The 19,346-nt window shown below is 33.1% G+C and overlaps 2 protein-coding genes across 2 annotated transcripts; both read right to left on the bottom strand.

Annotated features, from left to right (window-relative positions):
* Window positions 1–2,978: 2,978 nt before the first annotated feature.
* Window positions 2,979–4,392, bottom strand: LOC132301192 (disease resistance protein RUN1-like). The gene is made up of 3 exons (XM_059798468.1): window positions 4,040–4,392; window positions 3,699–3,783; window positions 2,979–3,605 (listed from the first exon to the last, which is right to left on the bottom strand). The coding sequence occupies exons 1-3, from the start codon at window positions 4,390–4,392 to the stop codon at window positions 2,979–2,981; spliced, it is 1,065 nt and encodes a 354-aa protein (XP_059654451.1).
* Window positions 4,393–14,567: 10,175 nt separating this feature from the next.
* LOC132298675 (TMV resistance protein N-like) lies at window positions 14,568–16,696 on the bottom strand. Its single transcript, XM_059795066.1, has 2 exons — window positions 16,189–16,696; window positions 14,568–16,034 (listed from the first exon to the last, which is right to left on the bottom strand). The coding sequence occupies exons 1-2, from the start codon at window positions 16,650–16,652 to the stop codon at window positions 14,879–14,881; spliced, it is 1,620 nt and encodes a 539-aa protein (XP_059651049.1). The 5' UTR covers window positions 16,653–16,696; the 3' UTR covers window positions 14,568–14,878.
* Window positions 16,697–19,346: the final 2,650 nt, after the last annotated feature.

The following is a 19,346-nucleotide window of genomic DNA, read 5'->3' as shown; positions in this document are numbered from 1 at the left end:
GGCAAAACAATTACCAAGAAAATAGAGATCCATGGAAAAGGTGTCTAGCAAAAGGGATCTACAATAAGTGAGAACATTCACTTTAGAGGAGAGATTTAAGGTTTACTCAAACCTTGATGTAAGTATTCAATCTTTTAATTGAATGATACATCATGTTTTATTTTTGCATAAAACTTGTCTCTATGTGATGAAACAAGATCTATGAATTTAAATCCCTCGAAAAGTTTTTAAAACTAGCACGTTTCCCAACAGCTATTTGGTCTCACTCCTCTTATAGTGTAATTTAAAAAGATTATAGTATGACATTCATATGCAAATCTCTTCATAATTTCTTATGTTTTATGTCGAGTTGGACTCGATTATAAAGGATTTTCAACCATTCAGTAACTAAAAATAGCCTTGTGGTAAAGGAAACCTGTATTATCCTATTCAAGTCTGTTAGTTTGAGTGGTATTATCACAACAGTCAACATGTAATTCTTTTCTATTAAGCCAATACCATATTATTAACGGAAGACACTTCAGGCAGAATATTTGTAGGATCCATCACAGCAATGTAATTTTTAGGAAAGTCAGGTCCGTCACTACACTCCAGTCTTAATTGATACATATAATTCTCATTCCATTAAAAAAAACATAAAATTCTTCTTTTTATTAAAGTACACAGTCTCTCTCAACCTTTCACCCTAGAAGCCTTCAAATGGGTCATTTATGTTCTAAAAAAACAAAAAATAAAAAAATAAAACAAAACAAAACAAATAAAATAAAATAACCAACCCAATAATCCGTTGGGCCGGCCCAAGTTGCACCCTGTAAGAGTAGGTCCATTATAAATTCTTCATTCTGCTTATCTACGTCACCAAGAGGAGTAGGGATAATATCTAAGGCAGCAGTGAGCGAGTGATGTAAGGCATCATCATATGAGTCCTGATTCTTCTCATCGCCCTCGTAAATCAGACTAACCCCTAACCTCTTCATCCACAACTGTTTTCCATACGATTGTCTGATTGTTATTTCCACTTCATCTCCAACGTCCAACCGACAATGTTTAAGCTGCCGAATTGGTATGTAGGACAGGCACATTCGTTCAAATCTATCTGCATAAAAATATATTGGTATTTCACAATGTGGTCCCCGAGACCACTTGGTTTTATTAGAAACGTAATATGTAACCATGTATGGGAGTATAAAATCTCCAGAGACGCGCTGAGAAAAAACAAAACAGAATATAATCCCTTGTATTATCCGACCCACGAGCTCAGGCATTTGAAAAGGTATAAAGTATCCCTCACTCTGGTAGTTGCACCACCTCGGAAGCTCACCCCCGGAAAAACAAATATGCAACTCTTGTTCTCGATGTCCCTACATTAGATTAGACCCACGAACCAAGTTAATTGGTTTCTTCTAGTACTACACGCATAGGGAGAGTGTTGTATTTGTACCTGATATCTGAGAACATTTCTTCTAAAATTATATGCAGCATTGTTGTTGACTAATTTGGGACAACCGTTAAAAGTCATGAATTGTCTGTGTGCTGCTTTTGATTCAATTGACATGCTCTGCAATGCTGTGCAGTCATTTGCTCGCAAAAACTTTAAATTTACTGGAAGGCCGGGAAGTGATTCAAGCCGAGTACACGTTTGTGTGAAGAGAGTCAACAGTCGTGGATGGCTAGTGATGGTAGCTGGTAGGTTAGAAAATTTGTTTCCGCTAAGATTCAAACATCCCAAGGACATCAAATTACCAATTTCACTGGGCACATTTGTTATATTGCAGTTTTCCATAGATAATTTCCTGATGCAACTTGACAATTGTAAGCTTGATCCAGGTGGGGATCTTCAAAAAAATGCTGGCCATTCTAATTTGGAGCAACCAGACATATTGAAATAATCGAGAGACTTAAACATGAAAATGCTCGGGGGAATCTTCTTCAGATTGTGGCAATTCTGTAGATCCAAGACAATAAGATTTTCCAGACTTTCAATAGATTGGTGAACCTCTACCAGCTTTGTATAATCAGCAAGCAACAATTTCTCAAGACCGGTGAGCCCCGTGAAGTCTGGAGTTTTAATCAAGAGATAGGAATGACTGAGATCGAGGTATTTCAATTTGCACAAAACCTGTTAGGAACAGAAAGAGAGAATAAATTTTCGAGCATGTCATTGTATAATTTAAGTAGTTTGAAGCAGATGATTAAAAAAATAGTAGTATCAATCATCATACCTTTGTTCCTCTCCAAACTTGTTTGAGTTTGCTATAGCTCAAGTCAATGGCAACCAAATTATCCATAATTAAGGTTGGTGGTATACATTCTAAAGAAAATCCTTTCCAAGACAACCATACAAGTTTTTTAGAGAGATGTTTGCAGCTTCCATTTACTTGGACATAATTGAGATGAAGCAATCTCAGCCTCTTCATCTTTGTAAATGCCTCCGTATTTACTTGTAGCTCCTCTGATTCTGGCAAGTTCAGGACTAAGCCCAGAACATTCTCTGTCCCCTAATGACAATAAAGCATATATAAGTATATATGTGTGTATGGGTGTGCATGTGACATTGAATTGAAAATATGGTCACATACCAGATTGTGAGACTTTCATGATGTGTCATGTGCTATGGTATTTTTAAAGTGGCAAGATATGTAATTAAATTAGGCATTGGACTCTTACCGTGTCATATTTTAGTACATCGAGAATGTCTTCATGATACCACAATCTACTACGTTCGCCAGACTTTGTAGGGAATTCTTGGCGGACGATCTCTTTTGCAATGTCTTGAATCAGATCATGCATCATCAGTTGGTTATGCCGATTGATGCTTACAAGACAACGATCAGATAGAATGTCAATATCAATATCTGGGTAAAAATTGCATCCTTCTAGTATTTTGATGGCCAAATCTTGGTCCATTCCAACAAAAAAACATGCGATATCTAGGAATAAACCCTTCTGTTTATCATCAAGTGAGTCAAAACTCTGCCTTAGTATATCTTGAACTTAGGATCAGGAATCTTTTTCAACTTCTCCAATTGAGCTTGCCATTTATGTACCGCTTTACTAGACAATAAAGAACCTAAAGTTGTAAGAAGTAAAGGAAGTCCCTTCGCATAACACACTACTGCGTCAGAGAGGCTTTCATAACCTTCTAGAGGACAGTCTCTTCTAAAGGCATGCCAACTGAAGAGTTGAAGAGATTCCTCCATATTCAACTCCTCAAGATTATACACCTCATCCACTTGAAGTGACTTTATTGCAGACAAATCTCTAGTTGTTACTATGATTCTAATTCCAGGACATACCCAATTACGATTTATAGCCAAAGCACTCAATTGGCTGTCGTTATCCACACCATCGACAACAAGAAAAACCTTTCGACACCATGCTTGACATTTTATCACCTCAATTCCATGATCCCCGCATCTTATTTTCTCATTTTCATCATTTAGGAGATCCGACATAAGCTGTTTTTGAAATTTAACGACACCGTTGGTATCCCTAGAAATTCGTCCAACATCATGAAGAAAGCTACTGCTTTCAAATAGATGAAAACGATGAATGCGATTATACAGTACTTTAGCAATGGTAGTCTTACCAATTCCACCAATCCCCTATATGGCAACAATCCTAACATCATTGCTAGCGCTATTTGACCCCAACATTAGAAACTTAGTCACTTGTTCAACACTATGCTCGATTCCAACTTGATACTCTGGAACACTTAAGCCCGTAGGATTTAATTTATCTGCCAATCCTTTAACAACGGACTTAATACACGTTGACTCACTCCTGTCCAATTTTTATTGTTAAGAAAAAACAAAAATCAAAAAATGAAATTAAGCAAATTTACATACAAAGAGGTGAAAATTCAAAATAAATAAGTGATCAAACAGTGTTAGAATGCTTTTTTGAAGAGAATAAAGAGAAATAAGTACCCGTTGGCCACATTTTGCAAGACGTAACCGAACAAATTGCCAGCCTTTTCTAGAGCTGACCTCCAAATTTTCACCTTTTTCAAGTCGAACCGCTTTCGTGACTGGCAAACGCTTCTGCATAACAATCGCTCTGTGATTGAACATTAGAAGGTTCGACGTCATAGAAGATGGGAATAACAATCTGATTGAGTATCGTCTTGCAATCCATGATCTTGACAAGCTCGTCAAGGCACCATTCTGAGGAGGCGTAGTTTTTCGAGAATACGATAACGGAAACTCTTGATTTCTCAATTGCTTTCAACGATCCAGGACCAACTTCTTCACCTCTTTGGAGTTTAGTGTCATCTCTGAATGTGTAAAAACCATGCTGATCCAAAGCAGCCAAGAGGTGACCAGTAAATTTCTTGCGAGTATCAAGGCCGCTGAAAGACAAGAAGACATCGTAAACACAGGAAGCTGCCATTTTTAAAGCTCAAACAGTTTTGATCAAATCAAAGGAAGGAAAGGAAAAGGAAAGAAGAGAAAGGTTGGGTTTGTGCTTGAGAGAGGGCATAGCCCTGACTTATATATAGATCAGACAATGAGTTTCATGTCATATTTTTCCAAGCATCTATTAATTGAAAAGACTTCATATAATAAAAGTCTCTCACACACACTATACAGTGTGTCGTTACTGTTTTGAAGTTTTATAAAAAAATTTGGTGAAAATTGAAGGAGAAAATTACTACAAAGTTTTATATGGTAGGGTTCATATACACTACTAAATAGTAATGATTTTTTTTTTTCCTGCACATTTTTAATGTAGAATGGATTTCACTTTACCCTCTATTTTACTTTTGTTGAAAGCAACATTATGATTTTGATTTTTTAAAATTAAAATATCAACTTCAATAATAATAAATTTGTTTTATTTTCTGTTATCAAATCCTTAAAAGGCAAAATAAAAAACAGAACGTGTTTAAAAATATGTTTTTATTTTTCTAAAGTTGAAAATGTTTTTTATTTTTGTGAAGAAAAAGGAAACAATATCTTTTATTTTTTATTATTATTATTTTTTTTATGTTTGCTATGTTTACCATTGTTCATTCCAAATAGAAATTAGTATCACGTAGTATAAACTAATGATACCTATTATTTGTAATATTCAAATGTTAATAATCCGCAGTAATATTTTTAATAGATTATATAATATTAGATAATAGTCTGAATAAACTTTTCAGACAAAAATATTATAATCATAATTATTAGGATTAATTTCATTCAGACCCCCTGAGGTTAGATCATACATCACCTAGATGAAGATTTGATTTTTATTTTGCACTCAAATTTAAATTAGTGGCTTAACATTTCACTTACACCCCAAATGTTAAATAACAATGTTACCCTTTGACCTCATGTTAAACTATTTTTGTGACTAAACTACCCCCAACACACCTTTCCTCTTCTTTCTCCTCCTCCGCCCATCATCATCCCTGCACACATACTATACACACATACAAACACAACCGTATACATATAGACATGTACACATATACAAACACAGCCATATATATATATAGACACACACACACACACATACAAACACACCTCCACCTTAGCCGCTGCTACTACTTGTAACCAAGGGCAGATCAAACCTTTCTGAATGGGGTGGGCTAATTTTGGACTGGCTAACTTTGGACTGGACTACCATTACTATTTTTTTTATTTTTTATTTTTTATTTTTTTGGGCTTAAAGTAGTATGGTAAGGGCGAACCTTTCATCCTCCCTTGCCTGTAACGCCACATCTACAGCTGCTGCTTCTTCTTCTTCTTTTTTTTTTTATTATTATTTTTTTAATTGACACATAATATAATATAAGATGAATTGAAGTTACATGTAAGAGAATTCAAGCTCGTATTTGAAGAATAGTTGAAATTGTTACGATAAGTGAAAAATATCCATGCTTTTGTAGAGATTATTTAGTGCAATATATATATTTTTTAAAAATATAGTGCAATACATACATGCAATATATATATATATATATATATATATATATATATATATATATATATAAAATTATTGTCTTATAAGTGATGTAAGGTATTCAATGTATGTAGGTGATGTAATTGAAACAGAATACTCTCTACAGATAAATTGAAGTTACAATTAAACAAAAAATTCTAAGTTTGTATTTGACATTGTTATGATGAGTGAAAATCACTTTTACTTTTGTATCATAAGTAGTGTTCTCTTTGAATGTCCTTTCACTAAATTCAATAAATATTTTGTACGAATCTTTATCTTTATTTGCTGAGCTTAAATTTACATTACTTTATTTCTTTGCTTTTATACTTAATATTGCATTTAAATATTTGTTTGTTATTGTCATGTTCGGCAGTTTTAGTAAAATAATAAGTTAATTCTTTGAATTAATCCCACCGGCACACCTAATGCAAATTATCACTTAAAAGGTTAACAATTACTCAAATTTTACCTTCCAAAATTTTCAACAATAAACTTTTAGTTTTACCTGTGCGGCCATTACGTGATGTTTATCATTTTCAAAACCACACAACTCGTTTATCCTATTGCGTGTGGGGCTCACTAATACTCGTTTTTAGAATTTGGGAGGAAAAAGATGATATCATCCTCCGATTGGACCACTTGACTTCTTGCCCAACGTACCATGACCGCAAATAATTTTGCTACTATTCATTGAGGTAGCATTTCGGATCAACATGGAAAGTCAAGGATATAAAGTTGAAATGCTTTAAAATATCTCCCTCCCATTATCCCCATAGAGTTTGAATTATATTCTAAGTGAAAGATATGGCGGTTTTTTAGTAAAACTAAAAGTTGATTATTGAATATTTTGAAAGTTTAAATTTAATTGTTACTGTAAAATTTTAAGTGATAGCATTTAGGGATGGTAATTCATATTCAAACTCATTAAATCGTCCAAGTTTGCGTACAAAAATTAAATTATTTGGATACTCAAATTTAAGTGGTGAATCAGTAATGGGTAAAAAGTGAGCATTCATAAAATTCAATAATAAAAGTTGATAACGGACTCTATTACTAAACGGGTCATAGGGTTTAACACGTTACCTTTTAAATACATGCATATATATATATATATATATATATATATGTAACTTAATTGACACATAATATAATATAAGATGAATTGAAGTTACATGTAAGAGAATTCGAGTTCATATTCGAAGAATAGTTAAAATTGTTATGATAAGTGAAAAATATCCTTGCTTTTGTAGAGATTATTTAGTGCAATATATATATTTTCTAAAAATATAGTACAATACATAACATGCAATATATATATATATATATATATATATATATATATATATATATATATATATAAAATTATTGTTTTATAAATGATGTAAGGTATTCAATGTATATAGGTGATGTAATTGAAACAGAATACTCTGTTCAATACAAGATAAATTGAAGTTACACGTAAACAAAAAATTCTAAGTTTGTATTTGACATTATTATGATGAGTGAAAATCACTTTTACTTCTGTATTATAAATAGCGTTCTCTTTGAATGTCCTTTTACTAAATTCAATAAATATTTTGTAAGAATCTTTATCTTTATTTGCTGATCTTAAATTTACATTACTTTATTTCTTTGCTTTTATACTTAATATTGCATTTAAATATTTGTTTGTTATTGTCATGCTCGTAAGTTTTAGTAAAATAGCAAGGGTTAGTTTATATTTGTTTGTTATTGTCATGCTCGTAAGTTTTAGTAAAATAGTAAGGGTTAGTTTGGTTAGCGTGAATTAGCGAAAAAGAAATAGAAAATTTTAAGATTTTTAGCCGTTTGGTTAGCATGAAAAGAAAAGTTTTCAGGAAAGTAATATTTCTGCAACTGCTTGATTTTTCTTAAAATGTTTCCTCTATAAAACACGCGAAAATAAAGTTATATCATTATATATTAATTTCCTCTTATACCTTTGTGTAAAATGTTTCTTTTTGTTTCTTCATACTCACAAAAGGAGAGTTTTCTTACACAAATTAATACTCCTAAATTAATTACAACTCTTTTACTCTTGAAATTAAAATTCTTCGCTACACTTACAAAACAAAGTAAACTAATTTAATAACAGAGTCCTAATATAAAATGAAAACTTCCCAAAAAAAAAAAACTATATAAAGAGACACATACATATCTAGACATATATATTTATTTATAAATCCAATTATATATATTATTTTTTCACTATTATTATTATTATTAAATTCATAAGGGTAATTTAATTGTATATATTATTTTACTAATATTATTATTATTTAATTGTATATATTATTATTATTTTACTATTAAATTCATAAGGGTAATTTTGATATAGAAAATCATTTTCCTTTCATTCTCTTACTATCCAAACTAATTAAACAACATTTTCTCACAAGTTTCTTTAAAAAAAATCCTTGTTAACCAAATGCATAATAAAAAACTAATTTTCTTTTTTTTCACTTCACTTTCTTTTCTTTTACTTCCATCATCAATTTTTATCTAACCAAATAGACCCTAAGTTACTTTGAATTAATCCCACCAATACACCTAATGCAAATTATCACTTAAAAGGTTAACAATTACTCAAATTTTACCTTCCAAAATATTCAACAATCAACTTTTAGTTTTACGTGTGCGGCCATTACATGATGTTTATCATTTATCCTATTGCGTGTGGGGCTCACTAATACTCGTTTTTAGAATTTGGGAGGAAAAAGATGATATCATCGTCCGATTGGACCACTTGACTTCTTGCCCAACGTACCATGCCCGCAAATAATTTTGCTACTATTCATTGAGGTAGCATTTCGGATCAACATGGAAAGTCAAAGATATAAAGTTGAAATGCTTTAAAATATCTCCCTCCCATTATCCCCATAGAGTTTGAATTCTATTCGAAGTGAAAGATATAGTGGTTTTTCAGTAAAACTGAAAGTTGATTATTGAATATTTTAAAAGTTTAAATTTAATTGTTATTGTAAAATTTTAAGTGGTAGCATTTAGGGGTGGTAATTTATATTTAAATTCATTAAATCGTCCAAGTTTGCATACTAAAATTAAATTATTTGGATATTCAAATTTAAGTGGGTGAATCAGTAATGGGTAAAAAGTGAATACCCATATAATTCAATAATAAAAGTTGATAACGGACTCTATTACTAGATGGGTCATAGGGTTTAATACATTACCTTTTCAATAAATACATATATTTATATATATAACTTAATTGACACATAATATAATATAAGATGAATTGAAGTTACATGTAAGAGAATTCAAGTTCGTATTTGAAGAATAGTTGAAATTGTTATGATAAGTGAAGAATATCCTTGATTTTGTAGAGATTATTTAGTGCAATATATATTTTTAAAAATATAGTGCAATATACTTAACATGCAATATATGTGTGTGTGTGTGTGTGTAAAATTATTGTTTTATAAGTGATGTAAGGTATTCAATGTATGTAGGTGATGTAATTGAAACAGAATACTCCGTATAATACAAGATGCATTGAAGTTACAAGGAAAAAAAAAATTCTAAGTTTGTATTTGACATTGTTATGATGAGTGAAAATCACCTTTACTTTTGTATTATAAATCGTGTTCTCTTTTAATGTCGTTTTACTAAATTCAATAAATATTTTGTAAGAATTTTATCTTTATTTGCTGATCTTAAATTTAAATTACTTTATTTCTTTGCTTTTATACTTAATATTGCATTCAAATATTTGTTTATTGTTGTCATACTCGTGAGTTTTAGTAAAATAGTAAGTTAATTCTTTGAATTAATCCCACCAGTACACCTAATGCAAATTATCACTTAAAAGGTTAACAATTACTCAAATTTTACCTTCCAAAATATTCAATAATCAACTTTTAGTGCCATTACGTGATGTTTATCATTTTCAAAACCACACAACACGTTTATCCTAGTGCGTGTGGAGTCCACTAATAGTTGGTTTTATAATTTGGGAGGTGAAAGATGAACTCATAGTCCAATTGGACCACTTGACTTCTTGCCCAACCATGACCGCAAATAATTTTCCTACTATTCATTGAGATAGCATCTCGGATGAACAAGAAAAGTCAAGGATATAAAGTTGAAATGCTTTAAAATATCTCCCTCCCATTTTCCCAATGTAAATTCTATTCTGGCTGAAAGATTTTAAAAGGTAAAATTTAATTGTTAAAATTTTAAGTGAAGCTTGCTTTGCTTTAGGTGCACTGGTGGGATTAATACAAAAGCGAAGGTGGTTTTCACTCATAATCACATGCACCAATTTGTTCTCCTCTTGTGAGTTTAGTGTCATCTTTGAATGTGTTAAAACCATGAGCATCCAAGGCCTAGAGGCAATCGGTAAATTTATCAACACAACTGAAAGACAAGAACACATCCACATCGTAAATCCCCATTTTCAAAGCTCAAACAGATCAAAATGAAAAGAAAGATAAGGTTTATGCGTGAGAGGAGCATAACGTTGACTTGTATGAAGAGACTTGGCATAAGTCTTACACGGTTTACTTGACCATAGAACACGTTTTTCATACCGTATTGATTAAGCTCAATGTCGTATTGGCCGATACGCAACGTATCGGTCGGTTCGTAACCCCTTTCCAAGGGTCCAATTTTGTTACACACATTTATGAATCAGATAGTTTAACCGATTTATACTGATATTCTCCTGAGTCGGTTACACCCCGACCACAACTAATACCACACTACGAACTAGAACTCCAACCACAAAACTAATACTTGGCTGGCGTGCTGAGATTTGAATCAATCCCTTTAAAGTCCAACCAGAAATTACATTTATTTAGATAATTCTATCAAACAATCAAAAAATAATTTCTTATGAAAATTGCATCAGTATGTTACTGCAAAAAGGTTGGATAAAATAGGACTTGCAGAATTTTGATGATTTGAGTTCATAGGAATTCCATGGACATCTAATTTGAAGTGATTTAACATAGGGGGTTTGGCTTTAGATACGGAATTCTTGCCCAGAGGTACTCTTTAATGCTAAAAAAGAAAATAAGAAAACTAACTCCATTGTTTCTTTATTGAAGTTCTCGAAGTATTTGTCCTTGAGATCCTATATTTCTGCATCATATCGTTGAAATTAACTGTGAAATATTGTATGGCTTCTGGGTTTTATATAGATGCTAATTTGTCTCTGTGTCTGTACACCAATTTATTTGCTTGTTTAGCTATTGTGCAATAGACACAACAAATTCCTTTAGGATCCTGCCGTCAATATTCGCACAATAACATACACAATTGCACAAGACAAAAATTATACGTTGTTCGGGCAATTTTGCCTACGTCCACGGTGCGCACCAGATATTCACTATATTTGTTGAGTAATTACAAGATGTGAATCAACAGATCCCCCACACACATATACAGTGTATCTCTCTATCACTCCTGAAAAATACACTTCGTTTTTTTGCTCACTCCCTAAAAAAAATACTCACACCGTATATCTCTCTTAGTGACCACCGAAAGTAATCAGCACTAGCACTGATTGTGGCCATTTCACAAGAAGAATTAGTATCATATGCATTACTCTTCATAATTTCTTTCATTTTTGTCTACTTGTAATCAATCATAAAGTAATTTCAACCATATGTGATAACTAAATGCCCGTGGTAAATGAATCTTATACCTTCAAATTGTTCTTCTTAAAAATAACGTTAGCTAAGTTTAGACCCTAAAAACTCGTTTTATATTTTATATTTATTAGTTTTCATCTCTTTTTTCATCAATAATATTTCAAAATTATCTTTTCCAAAACTTTATGAATTTGAAGTCGTTTCATTGTTCCAGTGTGAAGGTTCATAGCTTTTGCTTCGCAATTACTAGTCTATATTTTTTTCATTAGGAAGAAAGTCACAAGAACACCCACTTTACTTCTTTAGAAACTTAAACCCTCATCATTCATTTTGAGAGGTAAAAGAGATATGACTAAATTACAAGGCCCTTGATCGAAATTACCAATCTATTATCCAATGTAATTCTAGATATGGGAAGTGATTAATGGACACAAATCTAATGTTAATTATTACTAGGCATCAAGTTATATAAATAAAATAGGACTTGCAAAAATTTGGTGAATTGAGCTCATAGGAATTCCATGGACATCCAATTTGAAGTGCTTTAGCAGAGGGGGTTTGGCTTTAGGGGCAGAATTCTTGCCCAGACATGCTCCGCAATGCTAAAAGGGAAAATAAGAAAACTGAAGTGATCAAAATTTAAATAACTTTGAGGAATATAAAATGTTTTCTATTTTTTTTTTTTTTTTTTAACAAGCTTTCAGATCTGGACTAACATGATCACATGAAAATTAATTTTCATATCTATATGCTTGAAATTTGATTGTCTTTCAAAGGTTTCCTTGACTATATGAATCAGTATTATCAGAAACAGTAGTGGATAAAGTAATTGCTGAACTAGAGTCCTGTGGATTCCAATGCTTGATTGTATGGCTTCTGGGTTATCTACAGATGCTATTTGTTATAGATGATGCTATTTGTTCTCACTTATCTTGTAGTGTAATTTAAAAAGATTATAGTATGACATTCATATGCAAATGTCTTCATAATTTCTTATGTTTTATGTCGAGTTGGACTCGATTATAAAGGATTTTCAACCATTCAGTAACTAAAAATAGCCTTGTGGTAAAGGAAACCTGTATTATCCTATTCAAGTCTGTTAGTTTGAGTGGTATTATCACAACAGTCAACATGTAATTCTTTTCTATTAAGCCAATACCATATTATTAACGGAAGACACTTCGGGCGGAATATTTGTAGGATCCATCACAGCAATGTAATTTTAGGAAAGTCAGGTCACTACACTCCAGTCTTAATTGATACATATAATTCTCATTCCATTTAAAAAACATAAAATTCTTCTTTTTATTAAAGTACACAGTCTCTCTCAACCTTTCACCCTAGAAGCCTTCAAATGGGTCACTTATGTTCTAAAAAAACGAAAAATAAAAAACTAAAACAAAACAAAACAAATAAAATAAAATAAAATAAAATAAAATAACCAACCCAATAATCCGTTGGGCCGGCCCAAGTTGCACCCTGTAAGAGTAGGTCCATTATAAATTCTTCATTCTGCTTATCTACGTCACCAAGAGGAGTAGGGATAATATCTAAGGCAACAGTGAGCGAGTGATGTGAGGCATCATCATATGAGTCCTGATTCTTCTCATCGCCCTCGTAAATCAGACTAACCCCTAACCTCTTCATCCACAACTGTTTTCCATACGATTGTCTGATTGTTATTTCCACTTCATCTCCAACGTCCAACCGACAATGTTTAAGCTGCCGGATTGGTATGTAGGAGAGGCACATTCGTTCAAATCTATCTGCATAAAAATATATTGGTATTTCACAATGTGGTCCCCGAGACCACTTGGTTTTATTAGAAACGCAATATGTAACTATGTATGGGAGTATAAAATCTCCAGAGACGCGCTGAGAAAAAACAAAACAGAAAATAATCCCTTGTATTATCCGACCCACGAGCTGAGGCATTTGAAAACGTATAAAGTATCCCACTCTGGTAGTTGTACCACCTCGGAAGCTCACCCCCGGAAAAACAAATATGCAACTCTTGTTCTCGATGTCCCTACATTAGATTAGACCCACGAACCAAGTTAATTGGTTTCTTCTAATACTACACACATAGGGAGAGTGTTGTATTTGTACCTGATATCTGAGAACATTTCTTCTAAAATTATATGCAGCATTGTTGTTGACTAATTTGGGACAACCGTTAAAAGTCATGAATTGTCTGTGTGCTGCTTTTGATTCAATTGACATGCTCTGCAATGCTGTGCAGTCATCTGCTCGCAAAAACTTTAAATTTACTGGAAGGCCGGGAAGTGATTCAAGCCAAGTACACGTTTGTGTGAAGAGAGTCAACAGTTGTGGAAGGCTAGTGATGGTAGCTGGTAGGTTAGAAAATTTGTTTCCGCTAAGATTCAAACATCTCAAGGACACCAAACTACCAATTTCACTGGGCACATTTGTTATATTGCAGTTTTCCATAGATAATTTCCTGATGCTACTTGACAATTGTAAGCTTGATCCAAGTGGGGATCTTCGAAAAAATGCTGGCCACTCTAATTTGGAGCAACCGGACATATTGAAATAATCGAGAGACTTAAACATGAAAATGCTCGGGGGAATCTTCTTCAGATTGTGGCAATTCTGTAAATCCAAGACAATAAGATTTTTCAGACTTCCAATAGATTGGTGAACCTCTACCAGCTTTGTACAATCAGCAGCAACAATTTCTTAAGACCGGTGAGTCCCGTGAAGTCTGGAGTTTTAATCAAGAGATAGGAATGACTGAGATTGAGGAATTTCAATTTGCACAAAACCTGTTAGGAACAGAAAGAGACAATAAATTTTCGAGCATGTCGTTGTATAATTTAAGTAGTTTGAAGCAAATGATTAAAAAAACAGTAGTATCAATCATCATACCTTTGTTCCTCTCCAAACTTGTTTGAGTTTGCTATAGCTGAAGTCAATAGCAACCAGATTATCCAAGATTAAGGCGGATGGTAGACATTCTAAAGAAAATCCTTTCCAACATAGCCATACAAGTCTTCTAGAGAGATGTTTGTAGCTTCCACTTAGATCGACATAATTGAGATGAAGCACTTTCAGCCTCACCATCTCTGTAAAGACCTTCGCATTTAGTTGTAGCTCCTCGGATTCTGGCAAGTTCAGGACCAAGCCTTGAATTGCTTTCGTCCCCTTATGATAATAAAAAGTTGCAAATATAAGTATATATATTTATATATGTGTGTGTGTGTATGTATGTATGTGACATTGTGTTGAAAATAGGTTCACATCTCAGATTGTGTGACTTTCATGATGTGCTGTGTGCTAATGCATTTTTAATGTAACAAAATATGTAAATAATTTAGGCACTGGGCTCTTATAGTGTTATTTCTCAATACATCGAGAACATCTTCTTGATACCACAATCTACTACGTTCGCCTGGCTCTTCAGGAGATTCTTGGCGGACGATCTCTCTAGCCATGTCTTGAATAAGATCATGCATCATCAGCCGGTTATCCCCATCAATTCTGACAAGAAAACGACGAGATAGAACCCCAATTCCAGATTCTGGAAAGAAACCGCAATCTTTTAATATTTTGATTGACAAATCTTGGTTCATTCCAACAAAAAAACATGCAATATGTAAGAATAAACCCTTTAGTTTGTCATCAAGTGAATCGAAGCTTAGCGTAAGTTTTCCTTGAACATCCTTGTGAGGAATCTTTCTCAACTTCTCCAATTCACTTCTCCATTCAAGCATGTCTCTGTTCGACAAAAGGGAACCTAAAATTTCAAGAACTAAAGGAAGTCCGTTAGAATAACTCACTACTTCCTTAGAGAGGCTCTCATAGTCTTCTACAGGATGATCTCTCCTAAAGGTATGCCAACTGAAGAGTTGAAGAGATTCCTCCCCATTCAACTTCTTGATCTTATACACCTCATCGACTTGAAGCGAAGTTGTTGAAGACAAATCTCTAATTGTTAGTATGACTCTACTTCCGGGACGTAACAAATCACGATTTATAGCTAATGCCCTCAATTGGCGGATGTTATCCACATCATCGAGAACAAGAAGAACCTTTCGACACCATGCTCGTCGTTTTATCACCTCAATTCCATGATCCTCGCTTCTTATTGTCTGATTTCTATCCATCAGGAGATCACAGAGAAGGCTCTCTTGTAATTTAATAAGGCCGTTGGGTTGCATCGAAGTTTCTCTAACATCTCTAAGAAAGCTACTGCCTTCAAACTCACGAGTACGATGTATGCGATTAAACAACGCTTTAGCCACTGTGGTCTTACCTATTCCACCAATCCCCCATACGGTAACAATCCTAACATCATCACTATTTGACCCCAACTTTAGAAACCCACTCAATTTTTGTACACGATAGTGTATTCCAACTGGGTAGTCCGCAACACTTAAACAGGTAGGATTTAATTTATCTGCGACTTCTCCCACAACTGTCTCAATAAATGTTGACTCAGACCTGCCAATTATTTTCCCAACCGTTTAGGAGAATAAAAATATTATTAAAAAATAAACTAAACAATTTTTATATAGAGAGAGCTGAAAGATCAAAATAAATAAGTGATCAAATAGGGAATGTTTTAGATTGTCTTTATGAAGAAATGAGAGAGTACCCGTTGGCCACATTTTGCAGGACGTAGCCAGACAAATTGGCAGCCTTAGCTAGAGCTGATCTCCAATTCTTCACCGATTCCAAGTCGAAATGGTTTTCGTGATGGGCAAATGCTTGTGCATAACAACCCTTCTGTGAGCGAACATCAGAGGGTTGGACATCATAGAAGATGGGAATAACAATCTGATTGAGTGTGCTCTTGCAATCCATGATCTTGACAAGCTCGTCAAGGCACCAACGTGAGGACGCATACTTTTTTGAGAATACAATAACGGAAATCTTAGATTGCTCAATTGCTTTGAGCAATCCGAGACCAATTTCTTCTCCTCTTTTGAGTTTGGTGTCATCTCTGAATGTACAAAAACCATGGCGATCCAAAGCAACCAAGAGGTGGCCGGTGAATTTCTTGCGAGAATCAACACCGCTGAAAGACAAGAATACATCGTAAAAACAGGAAGCTGCCATTTTCCAAACTCAAACAGTTAGATAAAATGAAAGGAATGGAAAAGAAGAGAGAAGGCTTTTGCTTGAGTGGAGCAGGGCATAGCCTTATATATATATATATATATGTAAGACCCGTGTAAAATACATATATATATATTTATATCATATATTTATTTACTTAATATAATTTAATGGTTATCTCTGATTTAATTTAAACGGGTGATTGTGATAAAGTTTGTTAAATAATTTAAATTTAAAAAAAAAAACTAATTTATCTCACCAGACTCCCTATATCTCTATAACTCTCTAATACGTTTTATTTATATATATAAAAAAAGAGATACTAGCACGATAACGGGAGAAGAAGGGACCAGAGAGAGTGATTTGACGTCGTGTTTTCCTACAGTAGCCGGGGGAAAGGAACGGTAATCGGGAAGTCGCGTAGAAAGGAAGAATTATTTATACCAGGCAAGTTAATCTTGCTTTGTACTTTTGTATATAAATGTGACTCGGCATATTATGTTCTTCGTCTATATAATTTATTTATTTTATGTCTTATTAAATTGATATAAAATATTTTAATTATAATTACGAACAAGATGATAATTATATTTAAGTTATTTTTATGTGATCTTGGGATAGAAGGATCTAATCTGGAATATTTATAAATAACTTTATACATGTATGAACTGATTGAATTAATTTTTAAAGTCTGGATCATAGAAACTGTAAAATAATTTTATTTATTGGTTTGTTAAGGTAGTAGGGAATTAAAATAGTATATGGATTTGTATACGTGTGTGTGTGTGTGTGTGTGTGTGTGTGTGTGTGTATTGTTTTTCTGACAGTCATGTATGGATAAAGCAACCACAGTTGTGGACAAATATGATACAGAGTGGTGATCGGACAAAGGACAATAGTTCTATTCGTGAACAAGAGCACAATTTGGAGCATAAGATTTATTTTTTTTTTCTAAATAATTAATGTACCATGGGTTAGCCGCATGTCATGAGATGTAAACAAATTTGTCTGGTAAGAGTTCCAGAACTTATAATATAATAGTCATGGAGTAGCTGAAGTTCTATTAGTGGTTGTTGTACAACTTGTAAGAATTGATTTTCTCTTTATGTGTTAGATGGTTCATGAGTCATAATTGATAGCTATAGTACAAACTGTGGGTTGACTAGAATTGGTTTTGTCTTCTTGTAAAGTTTGAGAGGATGATTGGTTATTGGTTAGAGACTTAAGAAAAGGAATTCAGTCTTGAGAATGAAATGGGCCAGTATGTGCAAGCAAACCCACGAGCAAGCTATTGTTAGGCTTTGGTTGAGTTACTGGAAATGGTGTAAATTAAGGTTCAATAGTTATTTTAAAATATTAGGAATTGTGCAAAATAGTAGTTAAATAATATTATAAATTATGGTATATTTCTAGCTTCTCAAATCATGTGGTGGAATTTTTTTTAATTGTTTAATGTATATATAAACATATTATTATATATTTTCAGTGTAATATAGAAGCATGGGATATGATTGGATTAGTCGGAGGAGTAGTCCAGGACTGACTTAGTGATGACTTTTGGGTATGGTCAGAGACCTACCTATTTGGGAGTACACTACCCTTTTGTTATGGCCATGGGTCTAATGAGCCCTTATTGTGTGGACGTGATCAGGGATCATCTAGGGAGTAGACGTACAATCCAGCCACACGTGTGTTTTTGGTAGTCAGGGACTATACGATTCACACCACTTTATTGGACGGGAGCCAGGGGCTCATGCGAGATATGTGGATTTATTAATGAATAAATAATAGATATTTATTGAGTTTATAATTAAGTGGGATTTACATATCTGATTAAAGCACTTATTTGAGCTGCTTATATATATAAGAATACAAGGTGAGGTTAATTTGCTGAACGATGATTGTGTTTAGCATTTATTGCTGAGCTTGTGAGCTCACCCTATTATCACATTTCAGGTACACGTTGAGTAGGAACGTGATGGGATCACATGATGGTGATGGATTTTGGCCAGCTTTATGTATTTTTTTGGTTTAGTTAATTTTCGCATTGTAATAAGAATGGCGATATTTTTCCTTTGAGTTAGTTCATTTTGGTCCAGTTATCGTGGATTATTTTTGACAAGGTTGTTTGATACTATGGTTATATCAATTTAATAATTAGAGGGTGGTTTGAATCTACCTCTTTATTTGATTATTTTTTATTTTTTTTATTTTTTGTAATGTTGTGGTTCTGTAATGAAAGTCATGCCAGACTTTAAAAATTAATTCAGTCAGTTCATACATGTATAAAGTTATATACAAATATTCCAGATTAGATCCTTCTATCCCAAGATCACATAAAAATAACTTAAATATAATTATCATCTTGTTCGTAATTATAATTAAAATATTTTATATCAATTTAATAAGACATAAAAAAAATAAATTATATAGACGAAGAACATAATATGCCGAGTCACATTTATATACAAAAGTACAAAGCAAGATTAACTTGCCTGGTATAAATAATTCTTCCTTTCTACGCGACTTCCCGATTACCGTTCCTTTCCCCCGACTACTGCAGGAAAACACGACGTCAAATCACTCTCTCTGGTCCCTTCTTCTCCCGTTATCGTGCTAGTATCTTTTTTTTTATATATATATATAAATAAAACGTATTAGAGAGTTATAGAGATATAGGGAGTCTGGTGAGAT

The sequence above is a fragment of the Cornus florida genome, unplaced genomic scaffold (genome assembly GCF_030987335.1).
Source record: "Cornus florida cultivar Cherokee Brave unplaced genomic scaffold, ASM3098733v1 CherokeeBrave_3.0.0_Hap2_Chr03, whole genome shotgun sequence".
NCBI lineage: Eukaryota > Viridiplantae > Streptophyta > Magnoliopsida > Cornales > Cornaceae > Cornus > Cornus florida.
Note: the sequence above shows the minus strand (reverse complement) of the source record. Positions and strands in the feature narration are given on the sequence as shown.